Source organism: Arachis ipaensis, chromosome B7 (genome assembly GCF_059453495.1).
Source record: "Arachis ipaensis isolate K30076 ecotype BB chromosome B7, ASM5945349v1, whole genome shotgun sequence".
NCBI classification, from domain to species: Eukaryota; Viridiplantae; Streptophyta; class Magnoliopsida; order Fabales; family Fabaceae; genus Arachis; species Arachis ipaensis.
The window spans coordinates 137,816,426-137,835,665 of record NC_142442.1 but is presented as its reverse complement, the minus strand read 5'-3'; the positions used below and the strand labels follow the sequence as shown (position 1 = coordinate 137,835,665).

The window sequence follows — 19,240 nt, the reverse complement described above, 5'->3', positions numbered from 1 at the left end:
TATCAAAAATCCCGAGAGCACTGGGTCAGATTTGGAGATAGGAATACTAAGTTCTTTCATATGCAAACCATTATACGGAGGAAGCGTAACAAGGTTCAGGGGTTGTTTTTGGAGGATGGAAGATGGAGTACTGATCCGCAAGAACTCGAAGAATGTGCAATTGAATTTTATAGAGATCTTTTTTGTAATGTGGAACAGGTAGAACTTGATGTGATGGGGAATCAGGAATTACCTTCTTTATCTCGTGAAGTTATTGAAAGTCTCACAAGAAATGTTTCTAAAGAAGAGGTTAGGAAGGTGGTTATAGGCATGAACTCTTTTAAGGCCCCAGGTGCCGATGGTTTTCAGGCTTTTTTCTTCAAGGAATATTGGGAAGTGGTTGGTACAGAGGTATGGGAACTTGTTAAGAAGGCTTTCGCTGGGTTTGATCTGGATAGTGCTCTGTTTGACACTTTGGTGGTGCTGATTCCTAAAGTTGATAACCCGTCTCGCATGAAAGAGTTTCGTCCTATCAGCCTCTGTAATGTCATATACAAGATTATAACTAAGGTGGTTGTGGAGAGGTTACGACCTTTTCTACAAGATATCATTGGCCCTCTACAGGGAGGGTTTATTCCTGGAAGGGGTGCCCCAGACAATATCATTGTAACCCAGGAAGTTCTCCATTTTATGAAGAAAACCAAATCAAAGAAAGGTGTTCTTGCTTTTAAAATTGACCTAGAAAAGGCTTATGATAGGGTGAGTTGGGAGTTTTTGGAGCAATCTCTCCTAATGTTTGGCTTTCCAGGTACTATTATTTCTCTTATTATGAAATGTGTAAAGTCTTCCTCCCTTTCTCTAATGTGGAATGTTAACCGGTTGGATGGTTTTCAGCCAAAGAGGGGTTTGAGGCAAGGAGACCCGATGTCTCCTTATTTATTTGTTATTTGTATGGAGAGGTTGAGTTGCCTCATTGCTAGGCAAGTGGAGGTTGGTAGATGGAAACCAGTGACCGTGTCTAGGGGAGGTCCTGTAATCTCCCATCTCCTTTTTGCAGACGACCTTATCCTTTTTTGTAAAGAGAAGAAATCTCAAGTGCTTCATGTTTTGGACACTATATCCACCTTTTGCAGAGCATCTGGTATGAAGGTGAATTTTGACAAATCTCGTGCTATCTGTTCTATGAATGTTTCTAGACAACGCAAGGATCTCTTCACTGGTATTTCTTCTATCCGATTTGCTAATTCTCTGGGAAAATACCTTGGTGTCCCCCTCAAGCATGGCAGAGTTACTAAAGCTGATTTTAATGATGTGGTTGATAAGCTTACTAATAGGCTAGCATCTTGGAAAGGTCGCTTCCTTAATAAAGCTGGTCGGATTTGCCTTGCTAAATCAGTTTTATCTTCTATACCTATTTATAGGATGCAAGTAAGCTTTTTTCCATCAGGTGTGTGCTCTAACATTGATAAGATTACTAGAAGTTTTATTTGGTGTGGTAGTCATAATCACCGTGGTCTTCATTTAGCATCTTGGAGAGTTTTGACGACTCCGAAAAAGTTTGGAGGTCTTTCTTTGCGGGAGTCGCGGTTGGTCAATTTTTCTTTATTAGAAAAACTAGTTTGGCAAATTTTGATGAATTAAGAGAAACTGTGGGTCAAGATTATGCTTCAGAAATACCTCCAGAATAGAAACCTATTTGCAGTTAAAGCAATGGATTCTTCATCGTATATATGGAAGTCTATTGTGCACTAAGCTTCCGTATTAAAGGAAGGGTTTGTTTGGGAAGTGGGAGCTCTTTCTAAGAATTTTTGGTTTGACTCTTGGTTACACTCTGGGCCAGTAGGTGCGAGGGTTGAATTTCTTGATATCTGTGAGGCTACTTTGACCATTGAAGATGTTTATCGTGATGGAGTTTGGCATTTGGAGAGGATTTACTCTTTTATTCCTAGGGACTTAAGGGAAGACATTCTTAGTTTAGTACATATTTTGACTTCTGGTCGTGATTTGGGTTGGAGTTGGGAGCACACTCTTTACTCTGCTAAACAAGGATATTTATGGTTAATTCAGAATAAGTTGAATTGGGATAGGAATATCAATTGGCTTTGGCTTTGGAAGGCGCGGGTCCTTGAAAAGTTGAGGCTCCTAGTGTGGCTTTGCCTTCATGATGCTGTACCAACTCAATATCTGCGTTTTCGGCGACATCTCTCCTCCTCATCCTTATGTACACGTTGCAATCAACTTCCGGAGACGATTCTTCATTGTTTTCGGGATTGTGAAGTGGTGCGATCAACTTGGGTTTCTCTAGGTTTTTCTGATGTGTGTTTCTTTGGCTCTCACGAGGTGCATGATTGGTTCAAGCATGGCCTCCTCAATGAAGGTTGTTCCAAATTTGCAGCTATAATATGGTCAATTTGGCAAGACATAAATATGGATAATTTTCAGGGAGTTTTTGGATCTGCTGGATCAATTGCATACAAGGCTCGCAGGTGCATGGTGGATTTTGAATATACAACTCAGAATCGAGTGTGTTGCATCCAGGGATTAAAACCTCTGTCTTAGTCTCCGCCAGAACCTGGTGCTTGGAAGTTAAATTGTGATGGGAGTGTGAACTTGGGGGATGATTGTGCTGATTTTGGGTGGGTAATTCGCGATAACTCCAGTCAATGGGTAATGGGATGCTCAGGATATTCCTTTGGATCTAGTGTCATTAAGATGGAGTTGTGGAGTATATGGAAAGGTTTAGCTTGGGCTTGGGAGGCGGGTCTTAAGCTTGTTGTCTGTGAGACAGATTGCGCAGTAGCTTTTGAGCTAGTGACTGGTTGGCAAGTTCCACTCTGACATCTTGAAAAAGAAGTAATACAACTGATCTTTGACTTGAAGTTAAGAAGGGATTAGAATATTCGTTTTGAGCTTATCCCGAGAGAAGCTAATGTCGTGGCAGATCGGTTGGCAAAGATGGGATTTGGAGGTAGCGAAATTGATGAGGTTCACCTTTGACACCAGCCACCAGAAGTGGTTTGTCTTCTCTTACTGTTAAGAACCTGATTTCTTTTTTTTTTTTCTTTTTTGTTCTTTTGTTTTTTCTCTTGGTTGTTTACCAAAAAAATTAATTAATGTAAAAAATTATATATATATTATTAAAATTTATATTTTATTATTTAATAAAAAAATCATCGGTTCGAATTCTACTCTCCAAAACTAATACTCAAACTAATTATGATTAAATATTATCACGTTAGATCAAATATGATCGAGTCAGATCTAATTATATTTAATTACCTATTGATTTCAAAACCAATATAATTGATTTAGTTCTCGGTTGAATAATCGAGTTACCTGAATCCGCGAACTCTCCTATGTTTAATATTTTTAATAATGCCGATATTTAATTAATTGAGGAATAATTTTGATGAAATGAATTTCCCTAAGCTGTTGAGGAAGCTAGGTATGGGGACTCGAGAAAGTTGAAAGAAGTGTGTGAAACAGTGAAAGCTTTTCTTTAGCGCTCTGTGGTTCAGCATTGGGGAAGGAGCGAAGACCGAGGAAGGTTCATTGAACATGAAGTCACACAACACTTACCACGTGAGTCACTCATTCCGGAATGCATATGCCAGAATATTCGTTGAATAGTGAAAACAAATACTATAAAATAAAATAAAATAAAAATAGTAATACACCTCTGCCCACGCAGCCACGCTGGCCATTCCGTGTTCACACTTTCATCATTTAGATGTATTTCTTTTCGTAAATTAAACTTTTGGAACAACGTGAAAATTCAAGAAAAATCGACTTTACCTTAAGTTAATATCACATTAAATTAATATCTAAAAATTGTTGGATAAAAATTTAGTCAAACCAGTCAAATCATCTAACAATTATCATATATTATATATCAATTTTACGTAAAATCGACTTCACCTGAATTTGAAACAATAGTATAATTACTAGTATTATATTATCTCTTAAAAATGCTTAATAATAACAAGGAAGATGACTAGTACAATAAGCTTGATACAACTTACAAGGGAGAATGGAATTATAGAGAAAATAAACTTACATAATAATAAAGTAATAAAACCCAGGTCAAGCAGCAAGAAAAAAACCAGCTGTGACCAAATAGAGATTTCTACAGCATATGAACAGAATAATGAGATCTATGGAAGGGCCTAAAAATAAAATAAAACAGAGTAGCCCTGCAAGTGTCAAAAATTCCATTGCAGCGGCACCCTCTACAACTAGATTACTATTTATGCATGCATCAACAACGGCCTTATTAGCAAATTCACAGAGAATCCCAATCAATCTCATACGAAGGGAACTTCTGAAGATTAAAATTATCCCCAACGTCATCAACATCACCAAACGTCAGATCTGACAGCGGCGAAGAATCCTCCGACGAACCACCATCGCTCTCGGGGGGCGGCGACGCTGCGGCTTCTTCCACCTTGCAACAAGCCTTCACGTCCTCCGCCGCCGGCTTAGAAACCGCAGCTTTGGAACCAGCAGCGCCTGCTTTGGACCGCTTCGTCTTCTCCGTCTTTCCCTGCTTCTGCATCTCGGCGAGGCCTTCGCATATGGCCTGAAGCTTTGCGTCGACAGAGGAGTGTAGCGGCTTGTACTCGCCGAATTCACCGCCGACGGAGGAGCCGTTGTGACGGAGGTTAGGGAAGTTGAGTCTGGCAAAGTCGCCGCGGAGCTTGTAAGCGGCTTTGTCGTAAGCCAAAGCAGCCTCTTCTGCGGTGTCGAAGGTTCCGAGCCAGAGCCTTGTACGGTTCTTGGGGAGTCTGATCTCAGCCACCCACTTTCCCCAGTGCCTCTGCCTCACCCCTCTGTAAAGCTTCGTGGGCTTTGAAGCTGTTGACCCCACGTGCTTCATCGGGATGGGCTTCGGCCCAAGGAAGCTAACACAGGAGTTGAGGTGTTGTGTTTGCCATGGTTGGGCCTCGATCTGCATTTGGGCCTGGATCTGATTGATCTGTGACGGGGTTAGGTGGTTCAGTCCAAGAAGAGAAGTTGTTGAAGCAGTTGAAGTTGGTTGTGTCCCGAATCCCAACAAGTTTTGGGTCATGGGTAAACCGTTGGACAAGAAACAGGGTTGTTGGGGAGGGAGAAAAGGAGAAGGAGAAGAAGATTGGAAGTAGAAAGAAGAAGGGTAAGAGGTAGAAGGAGATGAAGTTGAAGAAGGAGGAGAAGGAGAAGTTGAAGGTGAAGGTGAGGGTGTTGTGGAAGAACTCTTAATAAAAGGTTCAAGAACTTCCATTAACTCACTACCTCTAAAGGGATCTGAGTACTGAAGCTGTGTGTTGCTGTAGAAATCCATCATTGCTGCCATAATTTTTTTTCTTTTACTTACTTAAACCTGCGTCTCTGTATAAAAACTGAACAACAGGTGGTGATAATAACAACAACAACAACAGAAATAATAACAGAAAAAACAAAAGAAGAAAGAAATGTTTTCTACAAAGATGATTAAAAAAAAAGGATGGAAGAGATTTTAAATAGACAACCTCTTCAAATCCGGGAAATTAAAAATAAAATTAGCTTTGAGGGATCAAAAACAACCCTCTTTGCTGATTTCAGAGAAACAAAAATAAGAAAAATAACTAAGCCTGGATCTCGATTCTGAAAACACCTGGCTTTCGAGAAATTAAATCCTTTCTAAGTTTGCTTCTTGGTTTCAGTTAAAAGACAAACCCAAAAATCATTAACTTGAAAGACAGATGATTAACAGAAAGGGATTCAGAGAAGCGGGGTGTAACAGAGGGGGGAAAAGAAGATGAAGATGATGATCACAACCAGAACCACAAAGAAAATCTCTCTAACGCTCACTAGAAAATGAAGACAAAATATTTTAGGTGAGTGTGTATCTCTCAACGCTCTTGGTTTTGTCCTTCTGGCTCTCACTCCGTTATATAGCAATACTGCGAGCTTCAATACCACTGTTAAATTGTTAATTACTAAATAATTTACTATATAATTACATGATTATTCCCTTAATTATCGCTCCTTTACCATGGGTTAGATTCGTCAACATTGTTCCCCTGACGTCAGAGATGCTCCAACTGATTAAGGTAAACGCCAATGAGATATTGACACGTGCCCCACGTGATGTTGGCCGAAGACACGTGTCCGTTACGAACGGGCAGCTGTCGGTGTCTTTAACGTTGTCATTTTCTTAAGCTTGTTTTTGTCTTTAAGCTTGTTGACCATATCGATGCGCGTTTACACCAACTACTTATGCTTCTAATTTTTTATAATTTAACAAAAATATATCTAACGACAGACGTTAGTATACTAATAGATGCAGCAAACCGGGTGTTCAAAATTCGGCATGATCCAAAATTCAATCCGGACCCAGGACCCAGGACCTAAGAAATATTTTACTGAGTTCGAATTGATTATTTTTATCTAATAATATTTTGGGCTGAACCACCCGGTTCAATTTTAAAGTTATTTTTTACAATAAAAAATAATTTTTAAAATTAAATTAGTAATGTTATATTAATTTTTATATTTTAATTAATATTTTGGGTAAAATATTAGATTGTTTTTCTACGTTTAGACGTAATTCTGTTTTGATCCTTAAGATTTAAAGTGTCCTATTTGAATCCAAAAAAGTTTTATTTAGTTTCAATGTAGTCACACTATGAGGTCAAAGTTAAATAATTAGCGGAATGTTCTATATGACAGTAGTACAAGAACAAGGTCGATAATCTCGATAACAAGTACAAACTCTAGAGGCACAAAATCAACCATGAATGCATCAATACATTTATTTATCATTTTTCTTACAATTTAAATGAAATATTTTCTATAGAACTAAGGAGAATGATAAATAAATGTATTAATGCAATCACGGTTGATTTTGTGCCTCTAAAGCTTGTATTTATTCTCCAGATTATCAACTTTGTTCTTCTACTGCTGTCATATAAGACATTCCGGTAATTATTTAACTTTAACCTCACTGTGGGACTACATTAAAGCTAAATAAAACTTTTTTGAATTCAAATAGGACACTTTAAACCTTAAAGACCAAAACAGGATTACGTCTAAACATAGGGGACCAATTTAGTACTTTATCCTAAATTTTTCATATTATAAGATATTATTTCTATTTTAAAATAATTTATTTTGATATAAATATAACATAATATTTGTTAAATTTAATTTTTAAAAATAGAATTTTATTATTTTAGTATATCAAATTTACTCATTTGTATATACTAATTTTACATAGAGTTGATCAAATTTAATTCGGTTTATTTCGGATCACTTTTGTATTGGGTCAAAATAGATCCAGTGACCTTTTAAGGCTAGATTCAAGTCTAATTAAATCCAACCTCCCTCAAAAACATCATAGCAACAAATATAGTTGCGGTATTGATCCTTTTCCAATTATGAAAAAGTATATTCCTGTTCAATTGTTTGGAATATATTTTTTTAAGTATGATAGAAATTCGAAAAAAATCTAGTTTAGAGAGTTATTTTTAGAGATATTAAATTTTGAAAAGATCATTAGATTTCAGTAGTTCATAATTTAGTTGATTTTGCTCAGAGCGATGTAACTGAAAAATGCTTGACGAGAGAATTTGTGATTATGTTACTAAGAATAGTTGAGACTTAAAGCACATTGTTGATGTTCTGGGAGAGGACTGGCAACCCATTTTCACTAATTTAAAAACTTCGGAGTCAGGCTTGCGAGAAGATGTAATTAAGTGGCTCCCGAATTTAAATAACTTGTTTACCAATTAATCAGTTTATAGTCTCTACCTCAACTTCTCGAAAGATGGTAAAGTCGAGTTTTATTCTAAGGTTTGGAGGTTTTAAGCAACCTAGAAAATCTAGAGTTTTTGTTTGTTAGTTGCAAAGGAGGCGCTACTGACAAAGGAGCTATGTTTAGAAGACATATGGCTTCAAATAATTTATATAATATTTGTAGATATGTATCTGAGTTTTTATTTTGCGTTTTTAGTGGCTGCAGAGTTGCACTTAGAACGTGAAAGAGCATAAACGAAAGGTTGAATTCAGATTAATTTTTTTATCTTATCCCTAATTTTTTTATTATTAGTAAAGTTTATCTTCTCAAACCCATATAAAATGAGTCATGTGATCCTTCTTTTCGTTAGTACTATGAATTTTCTATAGTTTCGTTGGAATAAATTTATTTTTAAAAGAAATAGAATTTTTAATGAAAATAAGATACATGAATTAGCTCTGCATTTTGTCAAAGGCTATTAGCTAATCCAAACGAAGATGTCTCGAATAAAGAAGAGAGTGTATAACTTCATGAAAAAACTGATGTAGTAGCTTCTCGCAAACCATCTTTCATCAAACTAAATTCAGATGGATATGTATGGAAGTGAAGGTGGCTTGTGGAAGAATCTTTAGGGATCATGAAGAAAAATTTCTAATAGTAACTTACAATGTTAACTTTGACATCTGTACGGTATTTCTTGTTGAGCTCTGGAGTATTTTTTAAAACTGAATTTGATATTGAATACGAATTTTATTCACGTGAAGATGAAAGTTGACTAAAAAATGATTGTATCTATTTGTTTTCAAAATTCAATTAACTTTCATTCCACGGATCTTTTTTATCTTAGTTATCCAAAATTGTTGTAAAAAATTAGTGAATTAGAACATTTACCATAAGAGAAATTCTCCACATACAAGCGTTTTTTTATACAAGTCTTTACAAGTGCACCTTCTTCTTCTTCTTGCGCACGTTCTTCTTCCTCTTTCTCTTCTTCTTCTTCTTTTCTTTCATTTCTTGCCTTCTCTTTCTCATTCTTCAACCATTATTGCACGTTTTCACTGCACCTTCTTCTTCTTCTTGCTGCATGTTCTTCTTCCTCTTCCTCTTCTTCTTTTTTTCTTTCGTTTCTTACCTTCTCTTTCTCCTTCTTCAACCGTTACTGCACGTTTTTACTGCACCTTCTTCTTCTTCTTGCTGCACGTTCTTCTTCTTCTTCTTCTCTTTTGTTTCTTGCCTTCTCTTTTTCCTTCTTCATTTACGTGCTTTTCTCTCTGTTTTCTTTCTTCGTTATTCTCGATTTCCATTATTTTTTGACATCAAGCTCTGAAATCGTTTTTGAAGAAGAAGAAGTAGCAGAAGATGAGGAGGAGAAAGAGAAAGAGTTCTGAATTATGCATAAGGTGTACTTCAACGAATTTTGGGTGTATTTCTTAAATCCTTTGGGTGTAGTTTTTGTAATCCTTTGGGTGTATTTCTGTAATCCTTTGGGTATATTTCTATAATCGTTTGGGTGAATTCCTGTAACCGTTTGGGTGTATTTCTGTAATTTTTTGGGTGTATTTTTGTAATCGTTTGAGTGTATTTCTGAAGTTCTATTATCTTTAAATTTAGCAAGAAACTCGTTTTCATTGAGGAAGAAGAAGAAGAGTCGTTTATAATGCATGGTGAGTAGCGCGCTTTGGAAATAGGAAGTGATTGAATAACGTGCGTTTATTTACTCTTGAATGTAGGAGTGTAATGCGTGTTTTTTGTTGGACTTATGCCAACTTGTAAGATTTGTAAACCAAAAAGACTTGTATAGCAGACTTCTTATCATAAATTTAGAAAAACAAATTTTTGTGTGGATAGATTTGCCTTACACATACTTAATTTACGATATGATTGTCATATATTTTCATCTTTATTTTTATGTATTTTTTTTAGTTTCTTTGTTGATTCGGTTAGAATAATATATTTTTGAATAGTGGATGTTTAGTTTGTTTTTTCTTGAATGTTTTTATCCTATTATTTAAAAAAATCAAATTTTTAAAATTTTATGTATTTAATAAATTAAAAATAAAAAGTTATCTAAAATTCTTTTGTAACTTTTTAAAAGCCATATTATGATGTTAATTACATCTTCTCTATTCTTATTTTCCTAATAAAAAATTATAGCTCGCCTTATCTCTTTGCCATTTGCTTATTGCCTCCATTGCACGCTTCCATTTTCTTCAATTTGATTAAATTAATTAGCTTCAAAGTTTCAACTTCGGCGTATTATTATTAAAATCTATATTATGTAAGTCCAAGAGAAAAAAAAATTAGAATAATCTAGAAAGCAATTAAAAATAATTAAGAAGATAATATAATCTTATGCGGAGGGTGTCCGTTTTTACTTTTGTTTTTGGTGGATAGTGGATACCCAGATTAATTTAATACTTTAATCTTACATCCACTAATATGCGTTATTTAATTAACAGTTGAACCAATTCGATTCGACTTTCAATTATTATACTCGTACCACTATCATTGTAGTATTAGTATATTAGAATATTAGTAGCTCTACAATACAGCCTTGCAGTGGCAGTAGTTGTAACTAAAATGTAACTAAAAAAAAATTGATGATAACACTAACAACTGTAACAAGCCAAATTCAAAAGGTGTAAGGATTAAAGAAGGGTCTAGATGCAGAAAAATTAAATGATAGGGGCCACCCGATATGAATTCACACATTTTCCACTCTGACAATTTGTTTCTCACCCGCCACCCCTATTCAAAGCATTAGCAATAAGCCAATAACAGATTGATATCGCTGGAGGTCATAAATGATACAGTGTATGTTAACATAAATGCTACACCAACAATTAAATTGGACAATTACTGTTAAATATTTTATAATTTTATTATTGTTAATAATAATTGCCTAATTTAATTGTTCATATATCATTTTATTTTATAATATAATTATTATTTCAAACACGTATTATGGTTAGCAAAAATGTTTGATAATAAAATTTTTTTAGTTAAAATTAGTCAAAATTTATCTTATTTAATATTTATTAATTATTACAATAATTAATAAATATTAAATAAGATAAATTTTAACTATTTTTTTTGTTTGCTTAACATTACTGTATTGTTAGTATATTATTATGCTAATTTTTAAACTTTTAATATATTGTATTTTTTAGCCAAAATTAACTTACGAGAAATGTGTAAAGTTTTGCACAAGCTTTACTTGTAAAATTGACTAATTCTTAACATACGCATATGAATAATTTAGAAGGATAAAGTTCTACCTTTAAATCATATCTCTAATTAAATTTAACAAAGTATTTTAAATTTATGTGTATACATTTTATTATTATTGTTTTTTTTTTCTTCTTTTAAATTTCATTACACAGGTTCTTCTTCTTTCCTCCTCTTCCTCCTTCTTTTTTGATGCTGCATCGTCTTTTTTTTCTTTTTCTTTTTTGTTATATTTCTCTTTCATTATCGTCATTATCAATAACACAAATATTTTACTAATATTTTTATTAGTTCTGATTTTTTTTTGTACCATTATTAAATAATTTCGGTTCATTTTTTAGTTTATTTGAGGTTCATTTAGATCGAGAAATAAATTTGATGTATTTTTGTTGATGATTGAGTTTTTTTATTGCTTGTTCAAATTTAAAATAAATTTTAATTTATTTGTGAATTAACTGAGGTTCACTTGATGCTGTTATTAAGTATTGATCAAATCTTTTATTTCTTAAGAAACTTCGGTTCATTTCTTGTTTAATTTAGGTTCATTTGGTTTCATTTCACTTGAATTTGCTGAACTTGTTCATGTGTGATTGTTTAGTTAGTTTTTGTTCAAATTTAAACTAATTTCGGTTCATTTGTGTATTAACTGAGGTTCACTTGATGCTGTCGTTAAGTATTGACCAAATTTTTTATTTCTTAAGAAATTTCGGTTCATTTCTTAGTTTAATTTAGGTTCATTTGATTTCGTTTCATTTGAATTTACTGAACTTGTTCATGTGTGCTTGTTCAAATTTAAACTAATTTTGATTTATTTGTGAATTAATTGAGATTCACTTGATGCTGTTGTTAAGTATTGACCAATTTTTGTATTCCTTAAGAAATTTCGGTTCATTTCTTAGTTTAATTTATGTTCATTGGGTTTCGTTTCGCTTGAATGTAATTTGCTGAACTTGTTCATATGTGGTTGTTTAGTTAGTTTTTGTTCAAATTTGAACTAATTTTGATTCATTTGTGAATTAATTGAGATTCACTTGATACTACTGTTAAGTATTAATCAAATTTTTTATTTCTTAAGAAATTTCGGTTCATTTCTTGTTTAATTTAGGTTCATTTGGTTTTGTTTTGTTTGAATTTGCTGAACTTGTTTATGTGTAGTTGTTTAGTTAATTTTTGTTAAAATATGAAATAATTTCGGTTCATTTGTGAATTAAATGAGGTTTACTTGTTGCTACTGTTGAGTAGTATTGACCAAATTTTTTATTCTTAAAAAATTTGGTTCATTTCTTTGTTTAATTTAGGTTCATTTGGTTTCGTTTCACTTGAATTTCTCCTCCTCATCTTTCACTTCGTCTTCTTCTTTTTCATCTTTTTTTCTTCATCTTCTCCTTCTTATTTCATTTTCTCAAAATTCTTTTTGATTTTTTCTATTGAGATGAATAAAACAAAAAAAAAAAAGAATGCGGAGAAGGAAAAAGAGAAACACAGAGAAGAAGAAAGAGAAATACGAAAAAAGAAGAGGAGAAACATAAAGAAATAGAAGAACATGAAAAAAGATGAGAGAAATACAGAAATATTTATGTAGTTAGAATGTGTATTTATGATCAATTAATGAAACTAATTTTTATTGAGTTTAGACTTATTTAATTAAATTTAATTGTAAAAAAAATTTAGATATATAGCAGCTTTCATTTAAAAATTTAGCTTTTCAATTTAACGTAAGGGTAAGATGAGATGAGTAGGAAGGAGGAGCGAACTATTACGAGATGGTGACGTCATAGTTACGTAAGTGTAAGATGCGAGAGTGACTGTTACCAGGCAAATGGTAAGTGGCTACAATTATTTGCGACACGTGGCGCATAGATAGACACAGCTGTGGCTATGGCCTAAGGGATTGAATGAATAGGGTTCACTCACTCTCACTACAGAGAAGGGTAAAGACTAAAAAGACCAAAGAGGCATTCATTCAATTCAACTGAGCCACTGGTGGGGTCAACTCAATTTCGGCACCAATAATAACGATGACAAGTTTTAACCATGGTTAGGCTATTGGGTTGACCGTGGTTGGGTTTGGGTTGAGTGTTGGCGGGGTTCACGGCGTAAGATTGAAGCAAAATGAAGCATCAAGTATGAACATGCACGTGCCACGTTGACGTCTTGAATTGCGGCGCCACTAGCTGCGCTTTCAATACTGCTGTGTATGTATCTCATGCCAAATCTCGGATTCCACGATTCGGAAATGCCTCACTGCTATTTTTTTTCTTTAAACTTTTCCTTCAAATTGCTATGATTACTAGAATTTTAAGGTGTAATTTATTTCAAGTTGAACTCACTTTTAAATTCTTTTTTTGTAAACAAAGTTGAACTAATTGAAGTACTACTCCAAGATTACTTTTTTAAGTTAAAAAAAAAATGATTACTTAGCTTTTTTCTCATCACATGATTTCATAATCCAGATTTTAGAATTGATTTTTTTACATTAAAAATTTATTTATAATAATTGTTTATCTTTAGCTAGGTTATTTACAAAAAACTTATCATTACAATGACAGTAGTTATTCTAAAAAAAAAAATTATATGTACAAATTTTTTGTGAACTAAATATAATTAAATTGAATAATACAATTTAGATGAATAAATAAATAAAAATGATGAAAAATATTAGACCAATTTAAATAAATAAAAAAATTTATACGTATAATATTAATCTTCTTAGAAAACAATCATATAAAATGAAATAAGATAATACATACTTAAATTAACAATCATTGCTGTCTTGCTGACTATACAAAATGAAAGATATCTTATTATTTTTCATTCTTTTATAATGATTTAATTAAATTAACTTTTGTTCAAGGTAAAATCATATTCGAGTTAGCAATAATAGCTACTCATTAAAAAAAAACTAGATACTAGAACATACTTAGTGTTTTATTTTATTAAATATATTTTGTTTAGTTTTCTATATAAGTAAAAAATTAATTTATGATAAATCTAAACTTTATTACATTTTGTAACGGACTCAAAATGTCAATTGTGTCCACATCCCCTGCACGGATACCATTACCATGATACCCGTGACGACTGGCGAAACGGGTATGGGATTTTTTTATGTGGGCATTAGAGTGGGAGACTAGGTCATAATATCTTATAAGTATTTTTTTTATGAAGAGACTCGAATTCGTGATTTTTAAATGAATATAAAAAAAATATATTATTTGAATTATAACTCGTTGGCATGATATTTTATAAGTATTGATAAAGTATTTTATAACTAGTTGACCAAATTCAGTCAATCAAGACAACCCCGAATAAATAAAGTATGGGATGTTGGTTACTTCAATTAAGTGCCCAGTTAGCTGTATAGTACTTTAATATTTAGGGTTTTGTTTTTTAAGGTTATTAAAATTTAAAAATACAAAATAAGAAATTAAGATTTCATTAACTTTCTGTTTACATATATATGAAGAGTAATTAACAAAGATATATGAAAGTCTGACCCTTAAAATAAGGAAAGCAAAGCATAAGTAAATCAACTATGGGAATATCAGCTAGCTAACAAATAATCAATTAATATAATTCAAAACTTAAAATATAACTATTTATTGAATTGAATTTAAATACTGCAATCAATTTTTTCCTAAGCACATGATATTCAATTTTTTTTGGTCAATTAATAACACTAAATTTCACAAAAAATGCTAATCAATCTAATTTATTTTGAATTTGTTTATTCCTTTTCACAGTTTTTTTTTATTCTTCATTACAATTTAATTTAGAAAAATTGTGTAAATTTAAAGTTTTTATTTTATTTAAGTAAAAAGTCCCTTATCTATGTCAAATTGTTGTCATTTAAAAAAATTTTACTTTAGAGTCCTGCTATACATAAAAGTCTTTTTGACTTACAAGTCTTTTTGACTTACAAGTCTTACAAGTTGCTACACATACAGGCTTTTTAACGCGTTATTCAACCGTTTCCTATTTTCAAAGCGCTACACTCACCATGTATTATGAATGACTCTTCTTCTTCTTCTTCTTCCTCTTCCTCTTTCTCTTCCTCTTCCTCCTCCTCTTCTTCTTCTTCCTCTTCTTCTTCTTCTTCTTCGTTTTTTTTCGATTTTCATGGTTTCTTAAATCAAGCTTTGAAATCGTTTTGAAGATAATGAAACTTCAGAAATACACCCAAACGATTACAAAAATACACCCAAAAGATTACAGAAATACACCCAAACGATTATAGAAATATACCCAAAAGATTACAGAAATACACCCAAAGGATTACAAAACTACACCCAAAGGATTTAAGAAATACACCCAAAATTCGTTGAAGTACACCTTATGTATAATTCAGAACTATTTCTCTTTCTCCTCCTCATCTTCTGCTGCTTCTTCTTCTTCAAAAACGATTCAAGAGCTTGATGTCAAAAAACAATGGAAATCGAGAATAACGAAGAAAGAAAACAGAGAGAAAAGCACATAAATGAAGAAGAAGAAGAGGAAGACGAGGAAGAAGAACGTGTAGCAAGAAGAAGAAGAAGGAGAAAGAGAAGGTAAGAAACGAAAGAAAAGAAGAAGAAGAACAAGAAGAGGAAGAGGAAGAAGAACGTGCAGCAAGAAGAATAAGAAGAAGGAGAAAGAGAAGGCAAGAAACGAAAGAAAAGAATAAGAAGAAGAAGAAGATGAAGAGGAAGAAGAACGGTTCGAAGCGCGTTTTGAACGTTAGTTTTAATTGGACTTGTAAGGTTTACAAGCCTTAATCGCTTGTATGTAAAGAATTTCTGTTTACTTTATTATCTTTTCTTTTCTTAGCATCCATAAGTTATATATATTTTTTAGTATATTATAAATGTTACATTTCTTAATGATAAAATTTTTAGAGAGTTTATAAATGTGAGATATTCCTAAACATTTAAGCTAGTTTTTGGCATTAAATTAAACCCGTCTAATCTCAATTCTAATACTTTTTAAAATAAAAAGCTACTCTCTATTCTATTGTATTAGCTAATAAAAAAATTACTGCATAATAAAAAAGATGGAAAATATTAATTATTGGACAACTATCTGGTGGACTACTATCTTTTCTTTTCTTTTTTTTTTTTACACCAAAATTTGTTCCATTTTATTATTTTGTGTTCAAGTGAAGCCTACCTGCCCCATATTCTGATTCAGCAATGAACGAGTGTGATGTGATTCCTATTTGTGTTACTTTTCTCTCCAATTCGTGCATATGCAAAGCACTGTTTGTTATTCATGATTTGTGTTACTTTTCTCGTGCAATCTAACCACCAGGATTTTAACATATCAACACATTCTAGACTAAAGTGAATTTAGGTACTGTCCATTTGTCTTTCACATTCACATACACCTAATATTCACGGATTGAAAGCATGTAGCTGTTTTGGAAAGATTCAGTTAAATTGGATCAGAATTTTGTTACTGGCCATGCAGATTCAAATAAAATTGAGCTGCACAATTTTTGTTCTGAATAAAAGTAAACACTCAATTGAGTACGATATTTCATTATACGTATTAATTCGTTATAAAAAACCCAAAGCAAGTTCAAATTAAATAATGCAACTTTGATTCAATAACAAGAGCTTATGTAGGTTGGAAGGCAAGAGAGTAGGAAATATGATGAATTAAGAAAGTCAGAATTGATGAGTTACGTTTGTCACGTTGCTGAGAAAAATTCAACTTGTTGAGCTGGAAAGAGATGGGGGGTGTCATTGATTAGAATGTGGGTTGCGTTGTTTATAAGCTTAGGAATTGAATTTTTGGGACCATTGAGCAAATGGGAGTAACATTTTCAAATATGCGTCGTTTTCAAGTCACAGCCAAAGATATTTCCACCAGATTTGGTGGGGGCACCAATCAGTTAAACTTTTTTCACGGCACTCCACATGCATCTTTATCGTATATCCCATTCCTCCCTTCCTTCTATGCTTCCACCATTTTTTATTCTTTCCAAACCCTTAGGACAAGGAACAAACACTCAAATTATTTTTACCATTCTCTATTTATGTTACTCTTATTTACAAATTAGACAAAATATAGAAAGTATCGTGATTAAATATATATTTATTATTAAATTACAAAATATCTATTTGTTTTATAATAATTCTTTTTTGAAATAAAAAAACTCAACACATTAAAGTGGAACAACAAACAAAAGATCAAAAAAGCTCAAAAAGTTCAATCTCTTGTCATCTCTGACATTGAAATCAAAAAGATCAAAATCAGTTCACTTTTTGTAGCTTAAAAATGTCCTCTCTTATATGTCCTCAACTCTTGCTTCTCTTTTGTTGAAGAGCTAGCAAAATTTATAATTTTTGGTCAGCACTTTTAGCTATTAGGCCAAATTTTTTAGTTTAGCAATCTAACAATATATTTTTTAAATATTATTAACTAACTACTTGTCAAAAATAATAAATTATACTAATTCTTTAACATTTTTCATTTTTTTAATTTGATTGTAATGTTTAAGCTTCCACAAAGTTAATATTCTTGTATTATTAACATATATATTAAATAAAATTTATATTTTGTCAATAATAAATTCAGTATTTTTTTTATTATTTACGGCATCTTTTAATTCTATAAGACAAGAATTAATTCGTTGTTAATCAAAATTTTATTTAAAAATTTGTCATAACTTAATAAATTTTAATTTTATTTTTTTTTTAAGCAAACATGCAAACTAATTATTCAATCAACTTAAATTTGTTACAGAGGAAAGTATCTATTCTTGTCATTTCGAATGGTTTATAGTTTAGAGGCGCATAGGAGAATCAAAATAAAGGTGAAAGAACTCATATTCATCATTTAATTTTTTGGGGGAAGAGGTTGGAATGTTTCTAAAGAGAGAGCAGGTATCATGCGCCTAAAGCACTCCTTCTTTTGTCATTTACCTAATTCACCACAAACTTTTTCCTTTACTTTTCCCCTCTTTCCACAAAACAGAGAAAGAAACGCGATCCCTTTTTTCGCTCTAATTCCATTTCATTTTTGTCCATATATCTCAGGATTTTTTATTTAAATAAATAAAATAAAAGCATTAATTACTAAAATAAATAATTAATGAGATGGCATTGCATGTATCTTGTTTACACTGTAAACGAGATACATTAATTGTTCATGATGTTTACAGTGTAAACGAGATACTTGAAGTTGTGTCCCACCGGCTATAAAAGGATGTGTAATCCTTGGTATTTCTCACAAACTTTTCGTATCATATTTTTCACAAATACAAGGCATTAATGGTCAGTAGTAGTCCGTATATAGTTGTGCTTGTGTATCCCGATTGACATATGAGAAATGACGATAATGGGGTGACATTTGAGTGCGAGGAACCGATATTGTTTCGCACTCAACGTGTAAATACGTTGTCGGATTTGAAGAGTTTGATATTGAGCAGGCTCGGTGGTACAGAAGCGAGGGAGATCGGAAGGGTGGCGTATAGGTTGCTAGCCCCCATGGGTAATGAGTCTTCCAGTTTCGACTATTCCAACCACAAGGCGACGAGCATGTGTGAGTGATGTTCGACATCATGGTGGAGCAAGTGATGGAGCTGTCTGCAGAGCTGGGATACAGTGGCGATGGTCCTTCTGTACACTCGACCTATGTGCAGGACAACCGACCCCTTGCACTACCGCCCATTCATGTTGCTGTACCATTGGATCAGGCCGAGGAGTGCGAAGAGGAGTCGGACGAGGATTACGTGGCGGACAGTGGTGATAGCGACTTGTCCGATAGTGGGGATGAGAATAAGTGTGTTCCGGAGACACCCGTTCCGACTGCGGCCCGCCACGTCGTGCCTCCACCTCTTCCAATACCGGCACTTTCGGCAGTTCCGTCTCACTATCATAGTCTGGATTTGGACGCCATGCATGAGAGGACTCCGTTTCTTGACACGGGTGAAGAGGATTACAACCTAGACGGCGGTGTAGAGTTTCAAGTCGGCCACAAGTTTAGAAGCCGAGAGGCAGTGTTTCAGGGTATCAAGAACTACAGTATTGGAGGAGTGCGGAGTACCGAGTGATCGAATCGGACCGGTTAAAGTACCATGTGCAGTGTCGTCAAGCTGATAATGGGTGTCAATAGAGCCTCAGTGTGGCCCTTCGTCAGAACCTCGGATACTGGTAAGCTTAAGTTTACATGTGCCTTTCATTACTTCTATACGATATACTAAGTAGGTATACGACATGGCTGAAGCAATAATGTGTTGTTGTGTTCAGGGAGATTCGGAGGGTGGGTGGAGTGCATAGTTGTCTAGCACCCACC

At 33.3% G+C, this 19,240-nt stretch overlaps 1 protein-coding gene across 1 annotated transcript; it reads right to left on the bottom strand.

The window, feature by feature from the left end:
• Positions 1–3,998: 3,998 nt before the first annotated feature.
• Positions 3,999–5,897, bottom strand: LOC107606132 (ethylene-responsive transcription factor RAP2-13). The gene has a single exon (XM_016308119.3). It carries the CDS (start codon positions 5,309–5,311, stop codon positions 4,262–4,264), a length of 1,050 nt encoding a protein of 349 aa, XP_016163605.1. The 5' UTR covers positions 5,312–5,897; the 3' UTR covers positions 3,999–4,261.
• Positions 5,898–19,240: the final 13,343 nt, after the last annotated feature.

Coding starts and splice junctions, on each gene's coding strand:
- LOC107606132 (XM_016308119.3), bottom strand. CDS start 5,311: ATGGCAGCAATGATGGATTTCTACAGCAACACACAGCTTCAGTACTCA.